General features: G+C 42.2%; 1 protein-coding gene across 1 annotated transcript in view; it reads right to left on the minus strand.

The window, feature by feature from the left end:
* Positions 1-25,644, minus strand: part of Zfand3 (zinc finger AN1-type containing 3) — a 200,541-nt gene extending 174,897 nt beyond the window's left edge. The window contains exon 1 of the mRNA XM_057751114.1: positions 25,457-25,644. Within this exon, the coding sequence (XP_057607097.1) occupies positions 25,457-25,527 (71 nt within the window). The 5' untranslated portion in view covers positions 25,528-25,644. The remainder of the gene's footprint in view (positions 1-25,456) is intronic.
* Positions 25,645-27,086: the final 1,442 nt, after the last annotated feature.

Consider the following 27,086-nt stretch of genomic DNA (forward strand, 5'->3'; position numbering starts at 1 on the left):
GAGCAAGCGAGTTTTCAGTGAGGTTGGATTTGTTTCCCAATTGCATAACAGGCATCATTTCAAACCCATAAAGGGGAATGCACACCCTTCAAACCTGTTAACAGAACAGCAACAGGAAAGGCAGGAAGGCTTTTTCTTCTTAAACTAATACCTGTACCTGTAAGTCAACCATCTCTGCCTATTTTTCCTAAACTGCACATCTGACTCTGAATCATCATTTGTCTAGAACAAAACTTAAAACAATGTGGATAAGTGCTGCTTCCCCACCAGTGGAGACATCATCTTCATAAGTATCCCAGATCCTTAGCACAAGTCCAACTATTTCGGAGTAACACAGGGCCCTTTACTGAGAAAAAACCTCATGTGCCGTTCCTGTCTAACTTTTTCAAAAAATAAAAATGCCATTATCAATCTAGTGAGTACTTTTGTGAAAAGGTTAAAACACGTCTAATGAGCTGGTTTACAATTGCCCTCTGGAAAGAAAGGTGAAATAGCACAATGTTTATTTCAAAGTTTATTGTTTTAGGAATATTTATGCTGGCAAATTAAAGCACTCATTAGATCCCATCCATTCCACAAATACTTTTTTGCATGCCTATTATGTTTCAAACACAGAAAATACAGTACAAAACAAAGCCAAATGGTCCCCTCCCTGGTGGGACTTCCTGCATGTTGTCAAGCCAATCCACCCGCACACTTTAGACAAACATGATGTGACAGGACTTAGCAAACTGTCCAAACACCACTTGTCCCATGCTGAGCCCCGGTTAGGCAGTTGTCATAAACAAAGTCATGACTCCTTGCCTATTTAAAAATATGTTTAATGAATCATTTTTGGTTAAGGTACAATGAGAAAAAAAACAAGCCAGTCGCGGTGACACACACCTTTAATCCCAGCAATCTGCAAGCAGAGGTAGGCACATCTCTGAGTTCAAGGCCAGCCTGGTCTACAAAGCGAGTTCCAGGACAGTTAGGGCTGTTACACAGAAAAACTGTTTCAAAAAAAAAAAAAAAAATGTGAAAAAACAGTGAAAGTTCAAACTTTCCAACAATGACACCAAAATAATACCAAAGCAAGTCATTAAAATTCTTTAAAAAAAAAAAAAAGCAGCATAAGTTAAACCAAGAATAAAACAAATTCCACAAAATCCACAAAATTCAGTATTTATGTATGTATATTTTTATCTATGTATGTGTGTGTCTGTGATGCCACATGCATACTGGGTACCAAGAGGCCAAAAGACGGCTTGGGATGCCCTGGAGTTGGAGTTACAAATAGCTATGAGCCACCTGATGTGGGTATTGCGAACTGAACTCAGATCTTCTGTAAGAGCAGAAATACTCAATCACAGAACCATCTCTCCAGCCTCACAGAGTGTTCCTGTGTCATTCTCTCCTTAAATGCATTTTGCAAAAAGAACTCCAGGGATTACAGGTATAGCTCAGTACCTGCTTAACATGTACAAATTCCATCCCTACTGTGCACACTTTGTGTGTGCACACAACTCCTACCAGTCAGGGACAGAGAAACAAAACATATACAACATATTTCTATTTCCCATCTCTACATTAAGTAATATTTTAACAAAGTCTGAAAACATCAAAATGTTAAAATAACAGCACAGTTACCACACCTAATGCTCACAAAGTTGTACTTCTAAATATATGCTGAGTATGAAATCCACACATCTAACATTTATGCCAGTAGCCTATCCAGTAGTCTGTACAGCCAAAAAGGTACAGACTTCCCTCACCTGTAACCAGATACGTGCAGAATGACATCTGAAGATGTCTCTGTAAATAAATGCTAACCAAAGCTTTAAAGTCACAGGTCTTCCTTCTTTATCTGTGGGATAGAGTCACATGCCAGGGGGTGATGTGATGATTAATATCAAGACATAAAGCTCCTCCAACAGCGCTTTTCCCATCTCTAAGAAAACTGCCTACATCACGTTCCCTTCAGCTGGGAATGCCTGAACTTCCTCTTATTTATTTATTTATTTATTTATTTATTTTGGTTTTTCGAGACAGGGTTTCTCTGTGGCTTTGGAGCCTGTCCTGGAACTAGCTCTTGTAGACCAGGCTGGTCTCGAACTCACAGAGATCCGCCTGCCTCTGCCTCTCGAGTGCTGGGATTAAAGGCATGCACCACCACTGCCTGGCTCTGAACTTCCTCTTGAAACTCAGCTTACTACCTCTGACAGTCTGAATCCCAACATTTCAATGGCTCCCAAGAAAAGGGGATCAGTGTTCATGGAGTATCACTTCTTTTCCACATTCACCCTACAGTTTCCAACACTGTATAGAAACTAAACTGCATTCTGTAATTAACACCATGTGAATGAATGATTTTTTAAAAAGGCAGAGAAATAACAAGCTGTTCTCTTGAAAGGAAAAAAAAAAAAAAGGTAGACAGAAAAGGTAGCCCAGATGGCTCCTTGAGTAGAGAAAAGCTTCTGATGTACACTACAACTCAAATCTAGTTTAACTTTTAAAAGTCAATGGACATCCTTCACACCCTGAAAACAAGCCCAAATAGAAAAACAGCAATCAATCACCCCTTCTACAAAAAGGCATCCCCTCTGATTCTACCCAACTGAGAATATGAAATTTGACAAATATTCTCAAGACTGAACTGGAACTCTGCTTTTTTCTCACACATATTTCCTACAGAGTCAGCCAGCAGGGGGAGAGCAAGTTCATTTACACTATAGTCCCAAGATACTTATGGTTAACAAATTTCTGAAAAGTTAGGTGAAAAAAAATCTAAACTTATAAATATTGGTCCTGAAAAACAGTAGATCACAGGTCTCCTTAATTATGTCATTACACAAGCCTTCTTTCTACTCTGTACAGACACTCCATAAAACTACTATCTCGAGTCCTTTTGAGATGTGGATATATTCAAATAAAATATAAGCACATGCCAGGCAGTGGTGGTGCACACCTTTAATCCCAGCACTCGGGAGGCAGAAGCAAGTGGATCTCTGTGAGTTCGAGGCCAGCCTGGTCTACAAGAGATAGTTCCAGGACAGGCTCCAAAGCTACAGAGAAACCCTGTCTCAAAAAACCAAATAAATAAATAGAAATGTGGGTGCATGCTCTCCTGAACCAGAAAAATAAATCAATATTAATCAAAATTCAATTGACAATGTTTAAAAAAAAATGTGCTTAGCCAGGCGGTGGCAGAGCATGTCTTTAATCGCAGCACTTGGGAGACAGAGACAGACAGACCTCCAAACCAACTGAGGCACAGGCAGCCACATTATTCCCAGTCACTGTCTGCTTAGTCCTCACCTGCCTAAAGGTCTCTAGGAAGTCAGAACTAATTCATATATTAAAAATGTAGCTGACCTGTTTCCACAGAGATTTTTTTTTAAAAAAAAACAAATGCCCATGAATAACAGCATAACAAGTCCAATACTGGTCCTAGTAACAAATTCATTATATCTTGTTTTTCCACTCCAAAGAAAAACATATGCAGTTACTACAGCCTCGGAGTATGGCTTGTCCTCTCATAAACTCATGCTAGAGTTCAATCACTATAGTGAGGGGTTACAATGGTGGAACCTGTGTTTACAGTCTAGGTCTGTATATGGCAATAAGGTTTAGATAAGGTCATTAGTGTATAACTGCTATGATTGAATACATATGTGTTTAGAGAAGAGAGAACTCAGAAGATAAACACACCATATCTCTCCATATTATCATCTTTACCTCTCACACATGCTCCCAACATAATGGGATCTAACAAGAGGTCCTTGCCAATATCAAACCCATGCCAGTAGCCATTATTATCCTTATACCACCAAACAGTGAACTTAAGCCTTTTGTTTTAAAAAGAACTCAGCCTCAAGTATTTTTGTCAGTAATAGAAAACAGACACACTAGTAAATACAAAAAAAAAAAATGTGATTACAGAAAAGCTAGTAGGGAGCTGGAGAGATGGCTCAGCAGTTAGTACACACTGCTCATGCGGATTAGGAGTGCGTACCACTGCTGCAGAGGTCCTGAGCTGGGCTCCAGCACCCATTTCAATTGCTTCAAAATGCTTATAACTCCAGCTCCAAGGAGACCTGACTCCTCTGGCATCCTCACATACACAACTTTATATGAATTTTAATTAGCTCTCATTTTTTTAAAAAAAAAAAAGAAAAAGCTGATTAAGCATTAATATCTCATCTCATCTCAAAAAATACACACATGGTCTTCAAAGCACTACAAAAAACACTGTTTTAAAAATCATAAGAGCCGGGCGGTGGTGGCGCACGCCTTTAATCCCAGCACTTGGGAGGCAGAGGCAGGCGGATCTCTGTGAGTTCGAGACCAGCCTGGTCTACAGAGCTAGTTCCAGGACAGGCTCCAAAACCACAGAGAAACCCTGTCTCGAAAAACCAAAAAAAAAAAAAAAAAAAAAAAAAAAAAAAAAAAAAAAATCATAAGAGATCTGAGATGGCTCAGCAGGTAAAAGCACTTGTCATCGAGCCCAATCCTAGGAATCCATAGGAGAGCCAACACTCCCAAGTTGTCCTCTGACCTGCACGGACTGGTGTTCTGTACACATCATGTTTAGGCTAACTTGTCCAGTAAGCATGACAATCAAATGCCTTGCCACACACTGTCACATGCCTCCTAGAAGATTAATTTATCATCCTCCACACCCCCATACAGAACCACTTAGCAAATAGAGCTACTGAAGGAGTCCAAGCAGAACTTAATACAAGCTGGTTAAATCCTGTGTGCCTGAGTGCTTTAAAAAAATTAGTCAAAAATATGCTCCTTAAATAAATATCATGTATTTTTTTAACCTATCTTAACTCTCCTGGACAGAAACTTTACACAACGTACTGCCCTCCTGAATGTGAGTATCAAGGTAACTTAACCTCTATATTAAGACTCAGAGCCATTATGAAATTCACTCAATTTTGTGGAATATTTCTAATAAAGAACAATAGTTTTACAGAGCTCGAGCATGGGGCATGTGGGAATAGGTGGTAAAGCAGGCTAAACAGGGTAATTTAAAGGAAGAGGATTGTGAATTTTAACTCAGAGTAAGAACTCTGATCTATTTTCTAAGAAAAACAATGAATAAAACAGGAAAGACCTGTACACAGTAAGCAGCTTCAATAAGAAACAAGGGACAAACAGGAAGCAGAGGCTCCCTGAGCTAGAAGAGCAAGGAGAGAGAGACAGACGGAGTTTATGAGTGATGGATGGGAAATGGAGGGCCTGTCACTTGACTTCTAGATGAATACATGCAACCAAGACTAGAAAACAGTGTGAGAAGCGTATGTATGGGGAGTAAGAATACGCTAGATTTAGAGATAAAGAGGAGGAGAGAGGGAGAGAAGAGAGGGACGGAGGGAGGGTTTAAAAGCTTAGCCTCAGATGATTAGTAAAGTCAACTTTACTTAAGCAAATCATGAAGTTTCTATTAATTTCCATCCTCAATGAAATAGGGAAAAATAGCACTAGACCAACTTATACAGACTATATCCAACAATAAAAGCAGTTTGGGGGCTGGGGTTGTGGCACACACCATTTATCCCTCCTCCTGAGAGGCAGAGGCAGGTGGATCTCTGTGAGTTCAAGGCCAGCCTGGTCTACAGAGGCTGTTCCAAGATAGCCAAGGCTACACAGAGAGGTGTCTACAACCAAAACTAAGCAGAGTTTTACAGGTTCTACTTACTAGGCCTGGTTTCATAATCAGTACATACTTTGATGCCCTTTCTAGCGTAACTCCACTGGAAAAAAAAAAAAACTTCCAGATCAAATCAGAGATAGATACGGCATCCCTTAAGGCAAAACAATATTAGAAAACAGACAAGCATAAGAGATGAACCAATGAGGAAAAAAAAAATCTCTCAGACTGACTATGGCCCTGGTTTCTCAAAGTATGGTTCCCAGAAAACATATGCCCACAAACAAGGGAGAGTGTTAGAAAATATCTGGTCCTTTCTTGGACTGTAACCAGCAATCTGTCCCAACAATGCACTCTGAAGCCTGAAAATCAATCAGGGATAAATACTTACCTACTGCTAAGATCCTCAGAGCCTTCCTGAATTCAGACCTACCTGGCACACTCAAGCTCCACAGTATGAAGCATACTTGCAAGGTGCATGATGGATCCTACTCTTGAAGCAGCATCGTACTGCCACATATTCTTAGAATACCTAGAATCTCGCATGCTCTATCTTCACTCCACCTTCCAGACCAACTCCTGCTGCTAAACAGTAGGGATGTGGAACCAAAGCTGATTTCGTTCAATCTCAAAGGCGGTTTAATTTTTTTGTTTGTTTGATTCTTGGTTTTTCAAGATAGGGTTTCTCTGGTTCTCTGTGTTAACAATTCTGCTGTCCTGGAACTCACTTTGTAGACCAGGCTGGCCTCAAACTCACAGAGACCCATCTGCTTCTGCCTCCCAAGTGCTGGGTTTAAAAACGTGTGCCACCACCACCCAGCCCTCGAAGGCAGTACTAGTAACTCAAAAAATACAACAAACTTCAAGACTTCTGTCACAGTTTGTTTGCTTTTCCAGACAGAGTTTCTCTGTGTAGCCCTGGCTGTCCTGTAACTAGATCTGTAGACCAGGCTGGCCTCGAACTCAGAGATCCAGAGATCCACCTGCCTCTGCCTCTGTCTCCCAAATGTAGGGATTAAAGGAGTGCACCACACAGCAGGGCTGATTTTTGTTTCAATTACTTTTCTACAGAAAACCATGTTGCTGAACCTTGTCAAAAACAGATCAAAGTTATAAAAGTTCTATACAAATAGTAGTTTAGAGAAACTTACAGATCTCCTGATGGTTCCCCTCATCTGTCTACAATGGTCTTCAGTGTTCTTTGGAGTCTAATACATAAACTACCAGTTTTAAGACAGCAACACAACCTTACTCTTTAACATATCTTTTAAGAAGGCCAGCTCCCTCTCCAGTTCTGTGGCTAGGCTAAGTTATGACAACTTAAGCAGTTCTAATTCTGAATTTCCTAATTAAAAACACAAAGAACTAGCAAAGAGTGATTCATGAGTCTTCAGAGACAAAGAGAATACTTCACGTAAGGAGAATAACCAGTTTCTCCATTCAGTCTGAGCTCCAGGAATCTAATGACTCTTCATTTATTCAAAACTGAAAATGATAATAAAATTCCCTGATGTTGACAGCAGGTGGTTTTTAACTTCACCACTACCTGACAAGCACCCACAGGCTTTCCTTGGCCTCAATCTGTCCATGTTGGAAATGTCAATTAGTAGCTTCTCAAAAGCAAATCCTAACACAAGCCATTAGAAAAAGTGCTTTCGAAATGCCAAATACAATGGGCCAGTCAAGCTCACCATGCAAGGAAAAAGCCTGTATGTCCAATGCGGGCTGCAGTTGTCAAAGCCAAGTGACAAGCAAGGAAAGGATCAAATTCTCAAACCAGTTCTGATGCTCATTCTCTTAAATACAAAGACTGCTGCAGCAACCTAACAGCTGTCTCCTCACCTAACCATTCTCATCTGAGGTTACATGGAAAAAGAAGGCACCAGTAAAGATTTTCTGTAAATAGTTCAGGCCTCTCGGAAGCCATCAGCAGTAAGTAAATGAATGGTCGTGAGCACGTTTTAAAACTTTATAGTCACTGGGATTTGAGTTTTGTAAAAGTTTCATGGAAACATTCCCTTTTGTCAACAGGTAAAAATATTCTTTTATTAATTCTTTTCATTCTAAATTCACCTGACAGATATGGCCCTGAGAGAGCCTGCTAACATGCCTGATGAATCACCTTCTATGGAACAGAATGACCTCAGTCCTAAGCGTTTAAGTATTAGTTATATACCATTATGATGGATAAATGAGGAAACAATCAATCAAATCATTTCACCTCCCATGTTAATTTTCTACTATTCTGCTTTTAACTGATCTCATTAGTATGTTAACAAATAACTTTGCAAGCTAAATTTTAACTTTCAAAATAACAGTATATTAATATGCATGTATGTGTAAAGGAGCTATTCACAAGCACACCTGTGCTTATGGATAATATGCATCAAAATGCTGCAAATTAGCAGGCGGTGATGGTACACACTTTTAATCCCAGTAGAGGCAACAGATCTCTGAGTTCGAGGCCAGACTGGTCTACAGAAAGAGAGTCCCAGGACAGCCACACAGAGTAACCATGTCTCAAAAAGCAAAACAAAATAAGCTGTAAATTAAATCTCGGCTAATATATCATGAAAGAAATGAGAATGAGTGATTAGTCCTGAAATTATATACATACAAGTAACATAGTCTGAGTAGGTTGTATTTATTTAGGAGTGTGTATGTGTGCTAGATAAATATAGATACACATACACGCACATACACAACAACTAAAGAAAAAAAGGTCATGAATTTTAGAAATAGCAAGGGAAAGGTTGAAAGAAATGATGTAATTTTAATTTCAAAACAGAAAAAATTATTTTAAAAAGGGAATTATTTTACAAGGAAAACACACCATGTATTACAGTCAGTGCAATACATGACGGCAAGTGGTGTGGAGGTCATCAGGTATGTGACCACTTGAGAAACTCCTACATCCTTCCTGTAGCTTCTTTTAAGTAATCCAGATACCAACTATTTTCATGATGATATCACACTAATCTGAACTTCCTGATGAATTTGCTGTGCTGCAGGGCTCACCATGGCCTTACATATAAATGTCATGGTTCAGATGCAAAAGAGGCAGAAATGGAAAGATTCTCTCCAACAAGGGTCATGATATGATCTCAAAGGACTGGTTGTGACAGCATGCACAGACCTGTGCAAACTTAAGCCAGACAAAATACCAACATGGAGGGTAGAAGTGATCCCAAAATCATCTACCTAAGGAATTTTTGGTAACTGACAGCTGCCAAAAGAGAAGAGAGTTGGCTCTGGGAGGCTGACCACGTACGTCGCCACACATCCAAGAGTTAGTTACACAGGCAGCACTAATCAAACTTGATGGTTTAAAAAAAAAAAAGAGAGAGAGAGAGAGAACACAAAGCTATGTTAGGTGAATGTGACCAAAACATAACATGAAATTATCAAAAAATTTTAAAAAATTAAAGGAAAAACATAAAAATTACATTCTTCCTGCCAAGCCCAAGCTTTTCTGTTCCATCCTCCTGAGCAGCTGGTACACACCAAGCCAGTCAGTTCTCCATCTACACAATTCAGGTAACTGACCAACCTGAACACACTGAGGAAGATGAAAGACAGACAACAAAATATTTAAAAATGGTAAAAGTTCTAAATAAGTGTAATGTATAATTGTTTCTATAATACTATGAGTAATTTCTCAAAACCAATCATTAGACAAGGAAAAATTATGAAAGCACGTTATTTAAAGGAATTAAAACCATTTAAGAAAGGTTGATGGCATAAATGTGAGGTTAATACTGACTCATAAGAATAACTGTGTAAATTAAAACTACTGCCAAATTGCCCTACAAATCTTTTTTCTTCATCTATAGTCAACCTCACAAAGTAACCGGGAAGTCAGACATTACTGGTGCAATCTGAGTCACGGCACCAAATTGTTGTTCTTTCTGCGGGGTTGAAAAGGAAACACGAGATGCAAGGTCCCACGTGGGTAAACTTTAATGGGGGGAGGTGACGACAGGTGAGGGACTGGGGTGAAGAGACGAAAAGGGGCGAATTATGGCATCCCCCGTTTTTAAGGGGGGGTCCAGGTGCCACTGGGAGAAAATGTCCTGCACATGCGTGGCTTTCCATCAAGTTGGGATTTGTAGTCCAGTGGGATGCTGTATTCTCTTTTGCTTCTGGGAATTGTAGTCCAATGATCCTTCTGCACATGTGCGGCCTTGTCTCCAAAAGGAACAACAGTACCTTTCTAGGAATACACTAAACACACTTACAAACCAAGGTTTCTAACACTATTAATTAGGCAATGATCTAGGCACTGAATTGAGCAGGCATGAAGTAAGTTATCTTGTAGCTCTCATATTCCCAGAAAGATCACCTCACACCTGAGGGCTTGCATGAAGATCTTATTCTGGCTTTGAAAGTAAAATTCTCCCTAATCCCTGTGGCTACTCAGCAGATGAAACACGACTTTAATGTTACCCATTCAAATGAGAAATAGATTGGATGACCATGGCACCTAAGAACACTGAAGCATACTTAAGAGCAAGCACTTCACAATCTCTATTCCCCACCCCACCCCACTCCACCCCCAGAAGACCTGAAGATGACAGAGAGGTCATGTCAATTAAAATGTAAAATTACAGCCTGAAACTTTACACATTCTCAACAGAAAAAACAAGTGGGGGAGGTAACCAAACCGTAACTCATTCACTGTTTACTGCTCAGGTATAAACTGCTCAGTGCTGTTAGAAATGTAAAGAGTATGACAAAATTGGTCCTTTAATAAGCAGGAAACTAGAACAAAATAGGAAACACATTAAACTTCCAAAGGGTCAACAAAGGCCATTCTTTCATGGCCCCGTGAGCAATTTCAATTGTACAAGAAAAAAAAACATAAAAATATTTAACCGTGTTCTTCAATCATATTTTATACCACACCTGGTACCATATGCTAGAAAATGCCCTACCAGGACTCCATTTTCATTCTTACACCTTCCAATTTAACCTACACACTGCTACCAGAATAAATTTTTGAAATATAAATATCATCTGTCATCCATCCATACTTAAAATCGTTAAGTGTTTCCCAACTGCTTCCCAAGCACATTCAAGTTCTCATGCCCCCTCTTCTCCCCTCCTCATCTCCCCGGCTTCATCCTGCCATACTCTGCAGCTGAAAAATCATTTGGGCTGGCAATGCTACTCCTCTGCCCAGAGAACGTTTCTTACACTCTTCACCAGCTAACTCCTGCTCATATCTAGTTCAAGAACATCTCCTTGCCAGAGAAGCCCTCCTGGCTGCCCTCCAACTATCTTGTCAGCATTCTCACAATCCCTACCATGATCTCCCACAACTTTCCGCACAATACTCTGATGCTTAGCCAACTTCGAAACACAAAAGCAGTACTTAACACAAGGCAGCTAAATAAGATCAGCTCCAGACAACAGCCAAAAGGGCCAATACTGGTCAGCAACCTCATCATCGTAAGTGTTCTGAAGACCACTGTCAATACTTATCCAAAGTATTGATAATTTGATAATTATCCAAAGATATCAAGACAGTTCTGCATCTATTAATCTATCCCCAATACTCACTCATTCACTCACAGTTACAAAGTCAACCCTCGATAAATATAATTGTCACAGCCAAGCAGTGTGGTAAGGGATTCATGGACATTAGAGCTCAGTAAGCCTCAAAACAACCTTCAGATACTCTTTTGCAAAGAGAAATTGGCCAACTGGTAAAGTCAGCTTTGGATCAGAAACTCACAAGTAACCACTGAGCCTAGCAGATTCCCAAAGTTTCAAAACACCCTTCATTTCTAGGAAAATACTGGAAGAACTGGGGTTTGCTTAGAAGAGCCCTTCACTGGCCTCTTAGGTAAAAAAGGTCCTTAAGATTAATGCATCCTCCTCCACATGTATTCATTTTGAAATCTTTTAAAATACAAATATGTCTAAAACAAGTTGTTCTTCCAAAAACAGCAGAAGGTAGGCAAGATTATATTTAATTCTTCACCAGGATTGGGGGAGGAGGAGAGAAGAAGGGGGGAAAATTCTACCTCAAGGAAGGAATCAGTTGGGCAGAAAAAAACAAAAAGGAAGTTGGCTGAGGCTCTTCAGCTGCTTCAGACACAGCTCCAAGTGCCAGGTCAGGAGCTGGAAAGGTGCCTCGCAGCTCAGCAAAAGGAAAAAGAAAAGCCCGGATTTCTAACAGATCAAACACCAATTCCACTAAAGGAGGCTACTATTTCCACTAAACTTCATCATGGAATCTGCACCTCAGCTTCACACTCTTGTTATTTAAGAAAAGATAGGCTGTTTCTTTTTCTTATTTGTTTTTTACATCCCAACTGCAGTTTCCCCTCCCTCTTCTCCTCCCAGTTCCTCTTCCTGACCACCACCACCACCACACCCCATCCACTCCTCTTTCTCTTCAGAGAAGAGCAGGCCTTCCATGGGTATCAATCAGCCATGGTACATCAAGTTGCAGTGAGACTAGACACCTCTCCTCTGCTGCTAAGGGTGGACCAGAGCCAGCAAGAAGTCCCAGAAGCACATAACAGAGTCAGATCCCACAAGTTATTTTTTTCCTTTTTTTTTGGTTTTTTGAGACAGGGTTTCTCTGTAGCTTTGGAGCCTGTCCCGCAAGACCCTAGTAGAAGTGACATCAGTGTCATGCATACAGTTAAGGTGAAGGCCTCTTACAAACCACAGTGACAGAACCTGCTTCATCATTCAATAAGCCAGACCTGGATTTTCTTTTAAGTGTCTAATCAAAATTCTAACATTAAGTCGCTTCCTACACGTGACTTTGCTAAGGTTCAATTTTAACCTTTCTTCAAAAGAGAAGCATGGTGGGTATTGAATCACACCTTAAAGTGTGGAGAAACTGAGGCAAGAAGACTATCTCAAGTCCAAGGACAACCTGGTCTACAAACTGAGTTCCATAACATGATAGCCTTGCCTGTCACAGTATGAAGTACCACTACTGGACAGAAAGGAGAACAGGAGTGTGGGAAGAATTAGGTTTGGCTTTGAGCTTTAGCTACAACCACTCCACTATTGGCCCAGGTAAAACAAAATTTCAATCTTGATCTGTCATTGAAGGATTTCAAAATATTACATCACTTTATGGCTTAGTTTAAACAAATCTTAGTTTAAAAAAAAAAACAAAACACCCTTCCGACCAGGCATGGTGGCACATGACTTTTCATCCCAATGTTCAGAGGCAGAGACAGGAGGATATCTCTAAATCTGAGACCAGTCTCTTTTACACAGTGAGTTCCAGGCCAGTCAAGACTATAAAACCAGACACTGTAATATATAACATATAGTATACATATTAATTTACATGTAATATATAATCATCACCCTCTTAATGTGCCAAGAAAATTATTGTATATACAGTCCATTGCTTTTTTATATAAGGATTTAAAAAGTATTCATTTCAAAAATCATTTTGAAATATTTTTAGTCCTTTGATATCTTTCCAGTTAGGAAAAGTTGAAGTTAATGTTAACTTTGACACTGTTAGGAATATGAAGATATTCTTAGTTAAAACTTGGAGCTGCTCACCACAGGCAAAGGAGAACCAATCCTGATAGCATAAGCATAGGTCCCAGTGGCTCAGACTGACCAACTCAGCTACCCCCAGGTGAACAGCTGGGTCTTGGGTTGGCACACCCTAGCATCTACCCCATCTAGGTCTTGCTGGAGTTCCTATAGAAAGCAAAAAGGTTTTTTGTTTCTTTTGTTCTTGTTTTGGCTGTGTTGTTTTAAGGGGCACACTGCAGAGGAGAGGGGAGGATGTGAGTGGACTGGGAAGTGAGTGGAATTAAGGTGCATTATATGAAATGCCCAGGGAACCAATGGAGAAGTTGTGTTGAATTTAAAAAAAAATAATAATAATAATAATCTGGAGCTAAAGAAATGGTTCAGTGCTTAAGAGACAGTACTGTTATTCCAGAAGTCCCAAGTCTGGTTGTCAACACCTTTATCTAGCGGTTCACAAAGACCTGTAAACCTAGCTGCAGAGAATCCCAACTCTCTTCTCCATCCACAAGCACATGCCCTCACAAGCACGTACCACATACAGATACATACGCATATATACGGTTTGAAATAAGGGGCTTGGCAGTTAATGGCACATTTCTCTTCCAGAGAATCCAAGTTTAGTTCCCATGGCTCACAATCATCCATTCCAGGGGATCCAACACCGTCTGATACACTTAAAAACATGCAAGCAAAACACCCCTAGACAAAATAAGTATCTAATAAAAGTAAAAATTCAGAGCTGTTACATAGGGAAAAAAATCAAATAAATAAATAAAATCTTTCTTTAAAACATGTTGTCAGTGTTAGTACACACCTTTAATTCCAGCACTCAGGAAGCAGAGGCAGGCAGATATGAGTTCAAGGTCTACCTGGTCTACAGACCAAGTTCCAGGTTAGGAAAGACTATACCAAGAAACACTTTCTCAAAAAAAAAAAGTGTCATTTTAACTTAAATACTGAATTATCCTCTTTTTCTTGAGGGCAGTATTCCAAGGATGAATGAGGAAAAGAGGATACTAGATGAAAGAACAGTATACAAAAAAAAAAAAAAAACCAAAAGACAAATACCTGTGTTAACTAGACCTAATTCTTAGCAGACATTGCTTGAAACCAACAGAAACAAATACCATGGTCTGGTTATTCTATTTTCTTTTCAATTATCTCCTCACATTTCATCATGTCAAAGAAGCAAGTGTCATACTTTCTGAATGTCCCAAATATAAGCAGGTAAATGGGGTAGGTAGGTAAGTATACTTAGAGCGAACACTTCATTCAAACCATGCCACAGCCTCAGATCCCACAACATTGCAGTAAAAATGCACAGACAAGCTGTCTTGTGTTTAGGGGAATGTTTAGAGAGATTTTATGACCGAGGGATAATTAGTGACATCACTGACATAAACATGCTGATTACCCAGTGATTTAAACTATGTCCATGTGAACTTGAAAGTCCTAGTCAAGATTATTTAACTGTGATTCCAAGACTAATGAAGCAGGAGTCTAAGAGTCTCCTCCACCCCGCTTTGACTACTAGGAGTCAAGCATACATACTAGTAGATGAGACACAGAGCAACAATGATGGAGACAATGAGATGATAATGTGTGCTAATTGACAAAGACAATTAACCAGGGCAGGGAAAAAATATATACACACACATAAACGTGGATATACACAAAAATATACATATATATATTCTATTTTCTATTTAAGCTAACAGTATCTTTGATTACTAAAAATAAGAAGAAAAATTAGGTTTCAATCACTTTATTAGTAACCACTACAAAAACAGACTTTTGGCTGGACATGGTAGTGCATACCTTTAAATACAGCACTCAAAGAAGCAGAGGCAGGTAGAATTTTGAATTTGAGACTAAACAGAGCTATACAGTAAGAACCTGTCTCAAAAATAAGTAAATAAAAGAACAGAATTTACTTTGAGATTATTTCAATCTAAATATGGGCCTAATTTCACTTCACTTAATATATCCACAACCCATTACATCTAGTTCAAAACAAAACACTTCAATAGAACTAATAACAAAAATGAAATAAAGCAATCTACTTCCTTTTAAAATGTACCTATGCAGAGGACAGCAGGAACTGCAAACAAAGTGTAGCTTCTCACATACACAAGACCTGGAGGACCAAAGGAAGTCAAGGCAGAGTAAGCCATAAGGAACTACCAGAAAGGCCATACCACACCCACGCACACCAGAACCCTGAGAGCAATGAGGCCTGAAGACCACTAGCTCTCAACTCACCCCTGAAACTTATTAAATAGCCAGAAGGCACCAAGATATTTTTTAAAAACTCAGTATAATGATGCCAACAATTCACTCTGACATTATTCTTTTTATTTCTTATTTTCTATCATATAATTTCCACTCATACATGTGTCTCAGGATTACTCTGCTTTTGTTTTTATACTGCCCAGGTTTGACTCCTGTGTGTCTCCCCACCAGTTTATTCACAGGTACTCCTCACTGCTCTCCTCAGGCGTACCCCACCTGCTCCCTCTGATCCAAGCATCTTTTCTTCTGCCTTTCATCCTTAACCCCTCTTCATTTTACATCTTACTTATAACCTATAACCTCCCATACCTCTAAACAATCTAAATTCTGTAGACTCTAACAGTATCCCACCTTTCCTAATTCCCCCATCTTGGTTTATTCTTCTGTTCAAAGTTAATCTAATACTTAATCATTAGTCACCCTATTTCCCTCCCATTCCTAATCTTATTAACTAAAATCCAAGTGTGCGCCACATGGAATTATCCATAGTTGTCTATCCTCCAACAGTTACTCAAGTAAAATGGAGTACTGTTATTAATTCGACAGTAGATATCTACATAGTGTTAATATCAAGTAGTCAGGGAATAATTCTGAAATTTTTATCAGGCACCTGCAGCTACTACACTAATGAATCATTTTCTGAACTATACACTCAACTCTACCACATCCAAATTCTGCAAGAACACTCTAAAATAAAAGAATATTCTGATAAATAATAATAAATCATGTAAAGAAATAATACCAGATGTGTAAATCCCAACACAGGAACATAATAAACACACACAAAAAAAAAACAAACAAACAAAAAAAAAAAAACAAGACAACAGAACTCCTGCAAAAACTACTAATCTCACTGCAATGGCATCTAGTCAGAGAATTAAATGAAATCCCAGAGAATTCAAAAAGATGAACAAAGACCCAGAGAGGCTAAAGTAACAAAGACTCAAGGGAGACACTCAGATCTCCCTGGGAAGGGGAAATAGAAGAGACTTCGTGGGTGAGGAATCAAGTGGGGGGGGGGTCGAGGAGAGTACTGAAAGAAATGACTGGAAAGGGGGTGAATTTCGGGGTGAGGAAGAAACCTGGTGCAAGGGAATCGCCCTCAGGAATCCGCAAAAATGACCCCTGCTAAGACTCCTAGCAATAGTGGCTATATAACCTAAACTGGCCATCTCCTGTGACCAGGCAAGACTTTCAGGGCAGGGATTGGGACACCAACCCAGCCACATAACCTTTGATCTACAGTCTGTCCTGCCTATGGGATGTACAGAGATTGAAGGAATGGCCAACCAACGACTGGTCCAGCCTGAGGCCCATGCCATGAGAGTGAGCCCACTCTGACACTGCCTGGAGTGCAAGGACCCAGAGGCTGGATGGCCCAGAGACCTAGGATAAAACCAAACACAAATGGAGAGGGGGAAAAAATGTAAATGCAATGATGCCTAGCAACACTCTGCTATACTCATACATTGGTGAGCAGCCCAATTGTCATCAGAGAGGCTTCATTCAGCAACTGATGGAAAAAGATGCTGAGACCCTCTCAGGCTGAGAGCCACACTCAGGAGATCCTACTAAAGAGAAGAAGGATTACAGGAGCCAGAGGGGTCAGGAACATCATAAGAAAACCCACAGAACCAATTAGCCTGGGCTTATAGCAACTCAGAGCCTGAACCGGCAACCAAGGAAGATACATAGGACTGACTTAGGCCTTCTGCACATATGGTAGGAGGGCTTGTCTCCAATTCTTGCTGGCTTTTGGGACCCTATTCCTTATACTAGGTCGCCTGGCCCAGCCTTAACACAAGGGGAGGTACTTAGTCTTAACTGCAACTTTAATATGCCACGTTTTGTTGATATCAATGGGAGGCCTGCCTTCTAAACAGAAACAGAGGAGTGGAGGGGGGGGTAGAAAAGAGGTGGGAAAAGGACTGGGAGGATAGGAGGGAAAGGAAACTGCAGGACGTAAAATAAAGAAATAAATTTAAAATTTAAAGAAAGAGCTGGGCAGTGGTAGTGCACGCTTTTAATCCCAGCACTGGGAGGAAAAGGCAGGCGGGTCTCTCTGAGTTCAAGACCAGACTGATCTACAAAAGCTAGTTCCAGGATAGGTTCCAAAAGCTACATAGAAACCCTATCTCAAAAACTCAAAAAAAGAAAAAAAAATTTAAAAAGAGTAAACAGTTATACAGCTATTTAAAACAACAGTATGTTCCCAGAAAGTAAGTTCTAGATTGAGAACACAAACAGCTGGATGAAATATGGAAGATGACGCAATATTTGACAGAGGAATTCAACAAAGATAGAAAGACTTTAAGAAAAAAAACTATCTGAAAACCTGTAATAAGAAAATACAGTAAGTCGAAGAGTTGTATGCAAAGTATCACCAACAGAAGGTCTTAAGGAGAGGAAAGAATTCCTGAACTTGATGAAAAGGTAGAGAAACTGGATCAAACAAGGACAAAGATAAACTAATGGAGGTACCAATGGGAATTCCAAGATATACATGACACTGAAAAAACCAAACCTAAGGATAATAGGCCCAAAAGGGGAATCCAGTTCTAAAAACAGAGAACATGCTGGAGGAATGTCTCCCCAGTTAGCAGCACTCACTCTTTCAGAGGAACCAAGTTCAGTTCCCAGAACTTTGTCGGGCAACTTACTGTAAACTCACCTGTCACTCTTGCTACAGGGGACCCAGGGAATCCAAGACATTCTTCAGGCCTCTAAGGGCACACATGGCAAACATTCATATATATATTTATATATATATGATTTATTTTATGAAAATAAATCTTTTAAAAGGCATAAAAATGTTTTTAAAGTATATTTAAAGAAGATTTTCCCGAGTCTGGAAAGAGGCATCAGGGCCCTCCTAGTATAATTAAAACACTCAACATAAAATTAAGGAAGGAGACTGAAAGCAGCAAGAGAAACACCAAGTCACAAATAAGGTGTTGCCCATCAGAACAGAGCTTATTCAAATGAAACCTGAAAGCAGAAAGGACTCTGACAGTTCAAATTCTGAAAGACAACTGCCAACCCAAACTATGACAGCAAAGCTGTCGTAACTGGGGAGAAAAAATAAAAACTTTCCATGATAAAAACGGGCTAAAAGAATTTATAATTACTAAGCCAGTTCTACAAAAATATACTTGAAAGAATCTTTCAGAATGAAGAGAAAAACAAATCCATCAGGTAAAGAATAAACCACACTAGAACTGAGATGAACAAACAGGTGGGGAAAACCAAGGAGTACATTCAACAAATTGTGTCAATACACAATTTTCAATAATAACTCTGAATATGGTCAATTGTGCTGGTGCGCACCTTTAATCCCAACAACTGAGAGGCAGAAGCAGGTGGCTCTCTGCGAATTCAAGGCCAGCATGGTCTACACATCACTGGTTCTCAATCTTCCTGATGCTACAACCTTTTAATACAGTTCCCATTGTTGTGGTGACCTCCAACTATAACATTTTCGTTGCTAGTTCATAACTATAGTTTTGCTACTGTTATAAATAGTAATGTAAATAGCTATGTTTTCTGATGGTATCAGGCAACCCCAATGAAAGGGTCATTTGACACCAAAGGTTGAGAACCAATGGTCTACATAGTGGGTTCCAGGCCAGACAGGGTTTACAAAGTAAAACCCTGTCCAAAAATAAATAAATTTAAAAGGAGGAACTGTTAATGGTCTCAATTTCCCAATCAAAAAACATAGACTAGTAGAATGTATCAAAAAGTAGAAGCCAGGACTGACGATTCAAAGGCTAAGAACACTGGCTGCTCTTCCAAAGGACCTGGGTTTGTTTGATCCCCAGCACCCACATGGCAGCTAATAACCATCTGTAGTTCCAGTCCCTCCAAGGAAACTGCAATGCATATGGCACAGATATATATGCAGGGAAAACACACACACAAACAAATATGAGCAATATTTTTTAAAGCATGTATCAACTATATGCTGCCTCCAAGAAACACAACTCACCACAAGACAGACACTACCTGAGTGAGAAAGGATAAAAAGACATACTCCAACAGACCTAGGAAATGAAGGTGTCACCCATATGAATATCTAACATGCTGTCAAACTACCTTCTAAATATGCTTACACCCATACACTTCAGGAGCTTTCTTCTGCCTTCCTTTAGGAGGCAGAGACAGGTGGATCTCTGTGCGTTCAAGGTCAGCCTGGTCTACATAGTGAGTTAAAGGCCATCCAGAGCTTCTTAAAACACACACACATACATACATACATATATAAATATATATGTATGTGTGTGTGTATAAGATACACACATATAAAACAAGAATATACTGTATATATTCTGGGACAGCAGGTTAATTAGGGTGAGCAATCGGAGTATTTGCTCCTGATTTTACTCTTAGTAGAACACTGCAGTTACTTATACTAAACTCTATTGTCACAGTCAGATAGCCACAATGACACTGCGGAAACTCCGAGAAGTATTACGCAGTCAGTGAAAACACAGCAGGGTAGTGGCCATCAAAGTTTAGTCTCATATTTGTGTAATAATGATTTAAATATGAGGTCTAACTAGGTAAACTACTGATTATTTTGAAGGTTATAAAGACGCTTGGGTTAATGAGATGTAGTATGTAAAGGGACTTGCCTGTCAAGTCTGCCAACCTTACAGTTCCAAACCCTGGGATTAAAGGCATGGGCCAGCACACCCATCTACTTTCTAAAATATTTATGAAAAAAGTACCTCAGTAAATCTAAAGCATATGAACAATCTTAAATGCATTAATACTACTCGTATCTAAATGAAACTACTTTCAAGCTAAGCACCGTGGTAAACACCTGTAATCACAGCTCCTAGAGAGTGAAGTCTGGAGCAGCCTGGGCTACACTGAGTTACAAGCTAACCTAGCTACATAATAAAACCCTATCTCAAAAGAAATGGAAAAGAGGGGAAGATGAAAAAGGGGGAGGAGAAAAAGAGGGAAGAACACAGTGTATTCACACTAAACAATACACTGATACGTTTATTTCAAATATGGCAATTATCAATAAGTGCTTTTTTTTTTTTTCTTTTTTTTTTTGGTTTTTCGAGACAAGGTTTCTCTGTGGTTTTGGAGCCTGTCCTGAAACTAGCTCTTGTAGACCAGGCTGGTCTCGAACTCACAGAGATCCGCCTGCCTCTGCCTCCCAAGTGCTGGGATTAAAGGCGTGCGCCACCACCGCCCGGCCAATAAGTGCTTTATTAACTGATTACAAAATGTCTATAATGAACCAAGACAATGTTCATATTTCACTAAAACTTTTAAGTTCAAGTTACAGGGAACAAACTGTTTTAACCCTAAAAGGCACAGTATCTACTATACAAAGAACTTTCAAGTTCTATAAAAAGAGCAGTCTTCACCAATGATAGCCTCTGCTGGAGAGGTTGTGGAGAAAGGGGCACTCTCATCCATTGCTGGTGGGAATGCAAACTTGTGCAACCACTTTGGAAAGCAGTGTGGTGGTTTCTCAGGAAAGTCGGGTTCAACCTACCTCTTGACCCAGCAATACCACTATTGGGAATATACCCAAGAGATGCCCAAACATACAACAAAAGTATATGCTCAACTATGTTCATAGCAGCATTGTTTGTAATAGCCAGAACCTGGAAACAACCTAGATGTCCTTCAATGGAAGAATGGATGAAGAAAGTATGGAATATATACATATTAGAGTACTACTCAGCAGTAAAAAACAATGACTTCTTTTGAATTTTGCATACAAATGGATGGAAATAGAAAACACTATCCTGAGTGAGGTAAGCCAGACCCAAAAAGAGGAACATGGGATGTACTCACTCATATTTGGTTTCTAGCCATAAATAAAGGACATTGAGACTATAATTCGTGATTCTAGAGAAGCTAAATAAGAAGGTGAACCCAAAGAAAAACATATAAGCATCCCCCTGAATATTAACCTTCATCAGGCGATGAAAGAAGACAGAGACAGAGACCAACATTGGAGCACTGGACTGAAGTCTCACGATCCAAAGGAGGAGCAGAAGGAGAGTGAGCACGAGCAAGGAACTCAGGACTGCGAGGGGTGCACCCACACACTGAGGCAATGGGGATGTTCTATCGGGAACTCACCAAGGCCAGCTGGCCAGGGTCTGAAAAAGCATGGGACAAAACCGGTCTCGCTGAACATAATGGACAATGAGGACTACTGAGAACTGAAGAACAATGGCAATGGGTTCTTGATCCTATTGCACATAATGGCTTTGTGGGAGCCCAGGTAGTTTGGATGCTCACCTTAATAGACCTGGATGGAGGTGGGTGGTCCTTGGACCTCCCACGGGGCAGAGAAACCTGCTTGCTCTTTGGGCTGAGGAGAAAGACTTGATTGGGGGAGGGGGAGGGATTGGGAGGTGGTGGCAGGGAAGAGGCAGAAATCTTTAATAATTAAATAAATAAAAAAGAAAAAGAAAAGAGCAAAAAAAAAAAAAAAAAAAAGAGCAGTCTTCAACGATCTCCAAGGTAGCAAGTTTCCCAGTGAGGAGACAGTCCCTATACCCCAACTACCCATCCCAATGACACAACATAACCCAACAGACACAGAGCTGGAAACTGCCTGTTATAAGCACTACGGCATTTGAACTGTATGCTCCTCCTGGCATTCTCCTTTCTCTTGTGTGCCCACAAGAAAGAACTCTAAGTTCTCTGATTTGCCAAGCCCTTGTGATTGCTGTCCTGACTAGACAATGCTCAGCAGCAGATACTGACGCCTGAGTCACTAGAGAGAGCAGCAATTCTAAAGGAACTCCCTTTACTCTCGTGGTGCCAGAATAATTCTGCAAAGAGGCTCCTCTGCAAGTGCCGAGGTGTGGGCCCTGGCTACCTGATGTTAAAGACCAGCACTTCCAGCATGCTGCACTGCACAAAATTTCTTAGGAATATATTTTTTTGTTTTCATCAAGAGAAAAGACGAAGATTCCTTGATGACTCTCAGTCCATCCACGTTTCTGTGCTCTTCCCAGCCAGAACATGCTCATGCCACTGCCATGGCTAGACCAGATTACTACTTCTGACAAGTGTGCTGTATCTCCAGATCTGGCAACATTCCAAAAATACATACACCACGTTCATTCAAACATACAATCACACCCACACACCTAGCCACTCTCAAGATCAACCAATAACCTTTCATATCAAAGGTCATCATGTCATCTGAGCTCAAAGTTCTCTGAGCTCAGACTCCCTCACTGCACTCAGGATAAAGTCCAAAGACCTCAGCACTGCCCGTGCATGGAGCTGTTATCACCACTTCTCCCAGCACTGGGCCTCAGCCCCAGCTGACTCCTCTTCACAATCTACCCACGGGGCCACTCTGTTCCTCAGCCTCTCCCTCACTTCCCTTTGGCCTCAAACACTCCTCCTCCTCCTCTTCCTCCCTTCTACTCTTCTTACAGTCTCTGCTGCACTCTCACTTTCTCCAGGGTGCTCTCATCCACCTCCACCTTACCAGGGCAGCTGCCCCTCCCTCTCACAGCACCCTGACCAACCCAGTAACTCTACCAACTTACTTCTCTGCCTCACATCCCTGAGGATGTGACAAGACTCTCACCCACCACTACCAAAGTGTTGAATATATTCTAAGTTTCCCCCACGGACACAGTTCAATTATGATCCATGCAATGATGAAAACTATTCAAAATCGGCAATGACATGATGAAGACAACAATTTGGCTACTCTGGCATGAAATACAAACTGCACAGGTGTCTACAATCAGCCTTAGGAAAGCTTTAAAAAGGTGTGTTAAGATAATAACAAACTGCCGGGCGGTAGTGGCGCACGCCTTTAATCCCAGCACTTGGGAGGCAGAGGCAGGCGGATCTCTGTGAGTTCGAGACCAGCCTGGTCTACAAGAGCTAGTTCCAGGACAGGCTCCAAAACCAGAGAAACCCTGTCTCGAAAAAAGCAAAAAAAAAAAAAAGAAAAAAAGATAATAACAAACTCTGTGCTCACTACTTCTGTCAGGCACACAAAAGTTCATAAAGGGGCCAGACTGAAAGAATCAATAAAGGAAGCCTGGATGCTTCAGGTCAAGACGTCTGCTGTTTGCTACCAAAGTGTCTTAGCCTGGCTTAGAATCTGCTGACTAAAGGCAAGCAGCTATTCCACTTCTCTAGTTTCTAAACCTTGGTGAAAGTAAGGATTCCTTTCATACATGATATTAGTCCCAAGAACATAAGCACAGGTTGGAAGCAGGAAGAAGACCTCTGTGACACTCTGAGCTACTCTCTCTAGGTGATATGTCCCACAGTAAGTTACGATCCAGGGTTTCTAACAGTAGATCTGTCCAAAGTGATGTCATAAATATGAGGGCACTAAGCACTCTCAAGCACTCACCCACCACACCCTGCACTCCCTACAGGAAGGGGCAAGTAATCTATCCACCCTCTGTATGGATTGCCCCATCAAGGAACAGATAATGGTCCCTCCCTTGTAATATTCCTATGAGAGCTGGACTGTCCATGCAAAACACCTCCCCACTTCACAGAAAACCCAATAATTCTTGCGACTCTAACTGTATGGAGAAGTTCACTAAGCTGTGAAGCCTTTGGATCTGTTTCACTTTGGTTAAGGTTTTCTTTTCTCTCTTTCTTTTTTTTTTTTGCAACTTTTTTATATAGAAGTTCAAGATAAATTTTTTAAATGTTTTAAATCAAATTAAAATGAAGACTCTACAGCTAAAATACTTTTACATGTTCAGAGTCTTTGGTAATGCTCCAACTTATTCTTGACTAATGTCCTTCCACTCAGAACTTTTTGAAAAGGAGGATTCACTTACTGGAAAACTCCCACCGAGATCTGCATTAAAATGCCGCTCTCTTACACAGATCTTTAATTTCTGTATTAACCATTCCTAGCGTACAGAACAGCCATGCCCCAAGATGTCTCCACTAGAAACTGCCATTCCTAAATGCCCCGATGCAGTCTTTAAAAAAGACAGAAAGCCTGAAGCACAGAAGTTGCCCTTACTCTTACAGAGAACTAACCATGAGGTTTGATGACTGCACCTGTTAGGTGACAATCTATACAACCTAAAGTGTTCCAAGGACAACATAAACTATAGCTGGGGGTGGACGGGGTGCTGTCTGTCTCTGTCTCTCCCCTCACACACAACCCACCCTAATGCGGTATGGAATTAATTGTACATTCTGTGCTGTAAACTTTTTTTTTTTAATAGGAAAGAGGAATTTGAGAGCCAATGAGGAAACCGGCTCTCACATTCCACAAGCCAAGCTGGCTTGAGGTTTTGTTAAGAAGTTTCTGCTTTCGGTTCGGTTGGGAGGGAGAGTGTTTATTTGTTTGGGGGTTTTTTGGTTGTTATTTTTTGTTTTATTTGGACAGGGAGATATTTTACAGACTCCCTGATACGTGTTTCAGATAAAAGTAAGACCCTCAACGATCCTATTAACTTCACTCTCCAAGCCCGAATTCTGGACTGTGGATTTGTACAAACGTATGACGTGTGAACAGCTCCCTAAAAGCAAATGGGGACTGAGATATAATTTAGGAAGTGATGATGCAAATCTCCCGGGGAGCAGCAGGGAAGAAGGGGAGGTGAAAAAGTCAAGAGGAAATACCCTCCTGATGGCTGGGCACCAACTCACAGCAAGATGGGGGGAAGGCGGACTGGCCAAAGAAAAGGGGGCAGCTCTGCCCCACCGTGAAGTGCCAGCGCCGCCACCTCATCCCTCCCCCCTCGCCTGTGGCCCCTCACCCAAAGCCGGCCTCGGGCCAGCGAGTCCCACAGAGGGCAGTGCGGCCCGGGCAGGCCGCCGCCTCCTCCTCCTCCTCCTCCTCAGCCCACCCTCAGCGTCCCCTGCCCGCGGCCCTCCTCAAGCCGAGGCCGCGGTCCCCGCCCGCTCCCCCGAGGCCCGGCTTCCACGGCCCAGCTTCCCGGGGCTCCGGCCTCCCTCGGGTCCCCCACCCCCACCCTAGGCCCGCGACCCTGCCCCCACACCTACCCCCAGAAGCCGCAGGGACAGCGAGGCGGCAGGCTGGGCGCTTTGCTACGCTCGCTGCCGGCGTCTCCCATGGTGCTCGGCGGCGGCGGAGCTCGGAGGCGACGGCGGTGGCGGCGGCTGGGCCTGGGCCCCGCTCGAAGGAAGCGGCGGCGGCGGCGGCAGCGGCGGGGGGCACGGGCCGGGGGGAGGGGGAGGGAGCGGGCGCGCAGGCGGGCGCGAGTCCGGGGCTCGGAGCCGGGATTCCAGGCCGGTCAGCTGGAGGCGGGCGGCACCACTCGGCCTGTAGAGGGGGGAGCGGCGAGGAGAGGGTGGGGAGCTGCGGAGGAGGAGCTGGGCCGTGCGGGCGAGGGAGACCCGGCGTCCTCAGCCGCTCTCTCCGCCGCTCCCCAGCCACAGCGCTGTTCCGTGCTGCCGAGCTGGCGAGCTCGGGACCGGCTGGGGAAGAACCCGGAGCCCCCGCCGGCTGTGGAGTCGCAGCGGCCGGCTGTGACGCCCCGGGCCCCGGCTGGCTCCGTAATTCCCTCCCCTCCCCCTCTAAGCTGTGCTGACCGGACAATGGCCGCTCCGCCCCCTTCCCTAGCGGACACCCCTCCCGAGGCAGCGCGATGGTTTCGCCCGGGGCGGGGGAGGCGGGAGCCGCCGCTGGAGCCCTGCGGATCTGCTGGGATCGGGGCGTGCCACTTTGTTCAGCGCCTCGGCGGCGCGGGGCTGGGCGGCGAGTCCTCTGCCGAGTTCCTCGAGCCCTCCCGGACCTCGCTCTTCCCAGAACTTTTAAAACCGTGAGCGAGCTCACACTCTCCTCTCTGAGGAAGGGGAGCGTCGCCTCCCCCTGAGTAAAACAAATGGTACGCCCCGAGCGGGCCCGGGAGCAGATTAGTTGTTTAGGGTAAGTTGGGTCGGTCCCCGAGCGACGGCGCATGCGCCCGGAGACCTCGTCGCTGGCTCCAGAGGAAGGTGGAGCGTTTCCAAACCCGGAAGTTGTCTGAGTGTCCGACGTCCACTGCTGGCCCACTGGGTCTTCAAGGCCGCTGCTCGCGCTCCTGGTCGGCGCTGCGGAGCGTTTCTCCCCAAACTGCCAGCCGTCGGAGACTCTGACTTCCTACTCCCCCCAATCCCAACCCACTCTTTCACTTCCACCCGGAAGACTAGCCCCTCTGGCATCAATAAATCTCTGGGAAACTATACTACCTTCCTCAATAGCAGGTCGGGGCAGAGGGAACTTGGCCAAGGGTTTCACCCCGCTCATGTCCTCCATCTCAGAACCGCAGTATCTTGATCTGGAAAAACTTTCTCCCTAGGGCGGATATGGTTGGTTTAGGCAAGAGATTTGACCTTTTAATTTACATCCATGCTGTCTATTAGTAAGTGGCCAAAGAAACCTGAGCCATTGAAAGAATCCTTTAATATTCCTTATCCACGATCCTGAATTCTGTCTGTTCTCCAGTCAGTGGTAACCGGAATAGTCCACTCTGATCACTAATCTGAACACAAAGGAAATTTCCACCAGAACTCTTGGAGAAGAGACCTGGCCCTAAGGGTTTGGGATCCAACTTGAAAGTCCAAAACTTCCAGGAAGGCTACCATGTACCCTCTCAATCCCAAGGGGATCCATCCCCAGAGAATATTACTT

This window comes from Chionomys nivalis, chromosome 19, assembly GCF_950005125.1.
Source record: "Chionomys nivalis chromosome 19, mChiNiv1.1, whole genome shotgun sequence".
Lineage (NCBI taxonomy): Eukaryota > Metazoa > Chordata > Mammalia > Rodentia > Cricetidae > Chionomys > Chionomys nivalis.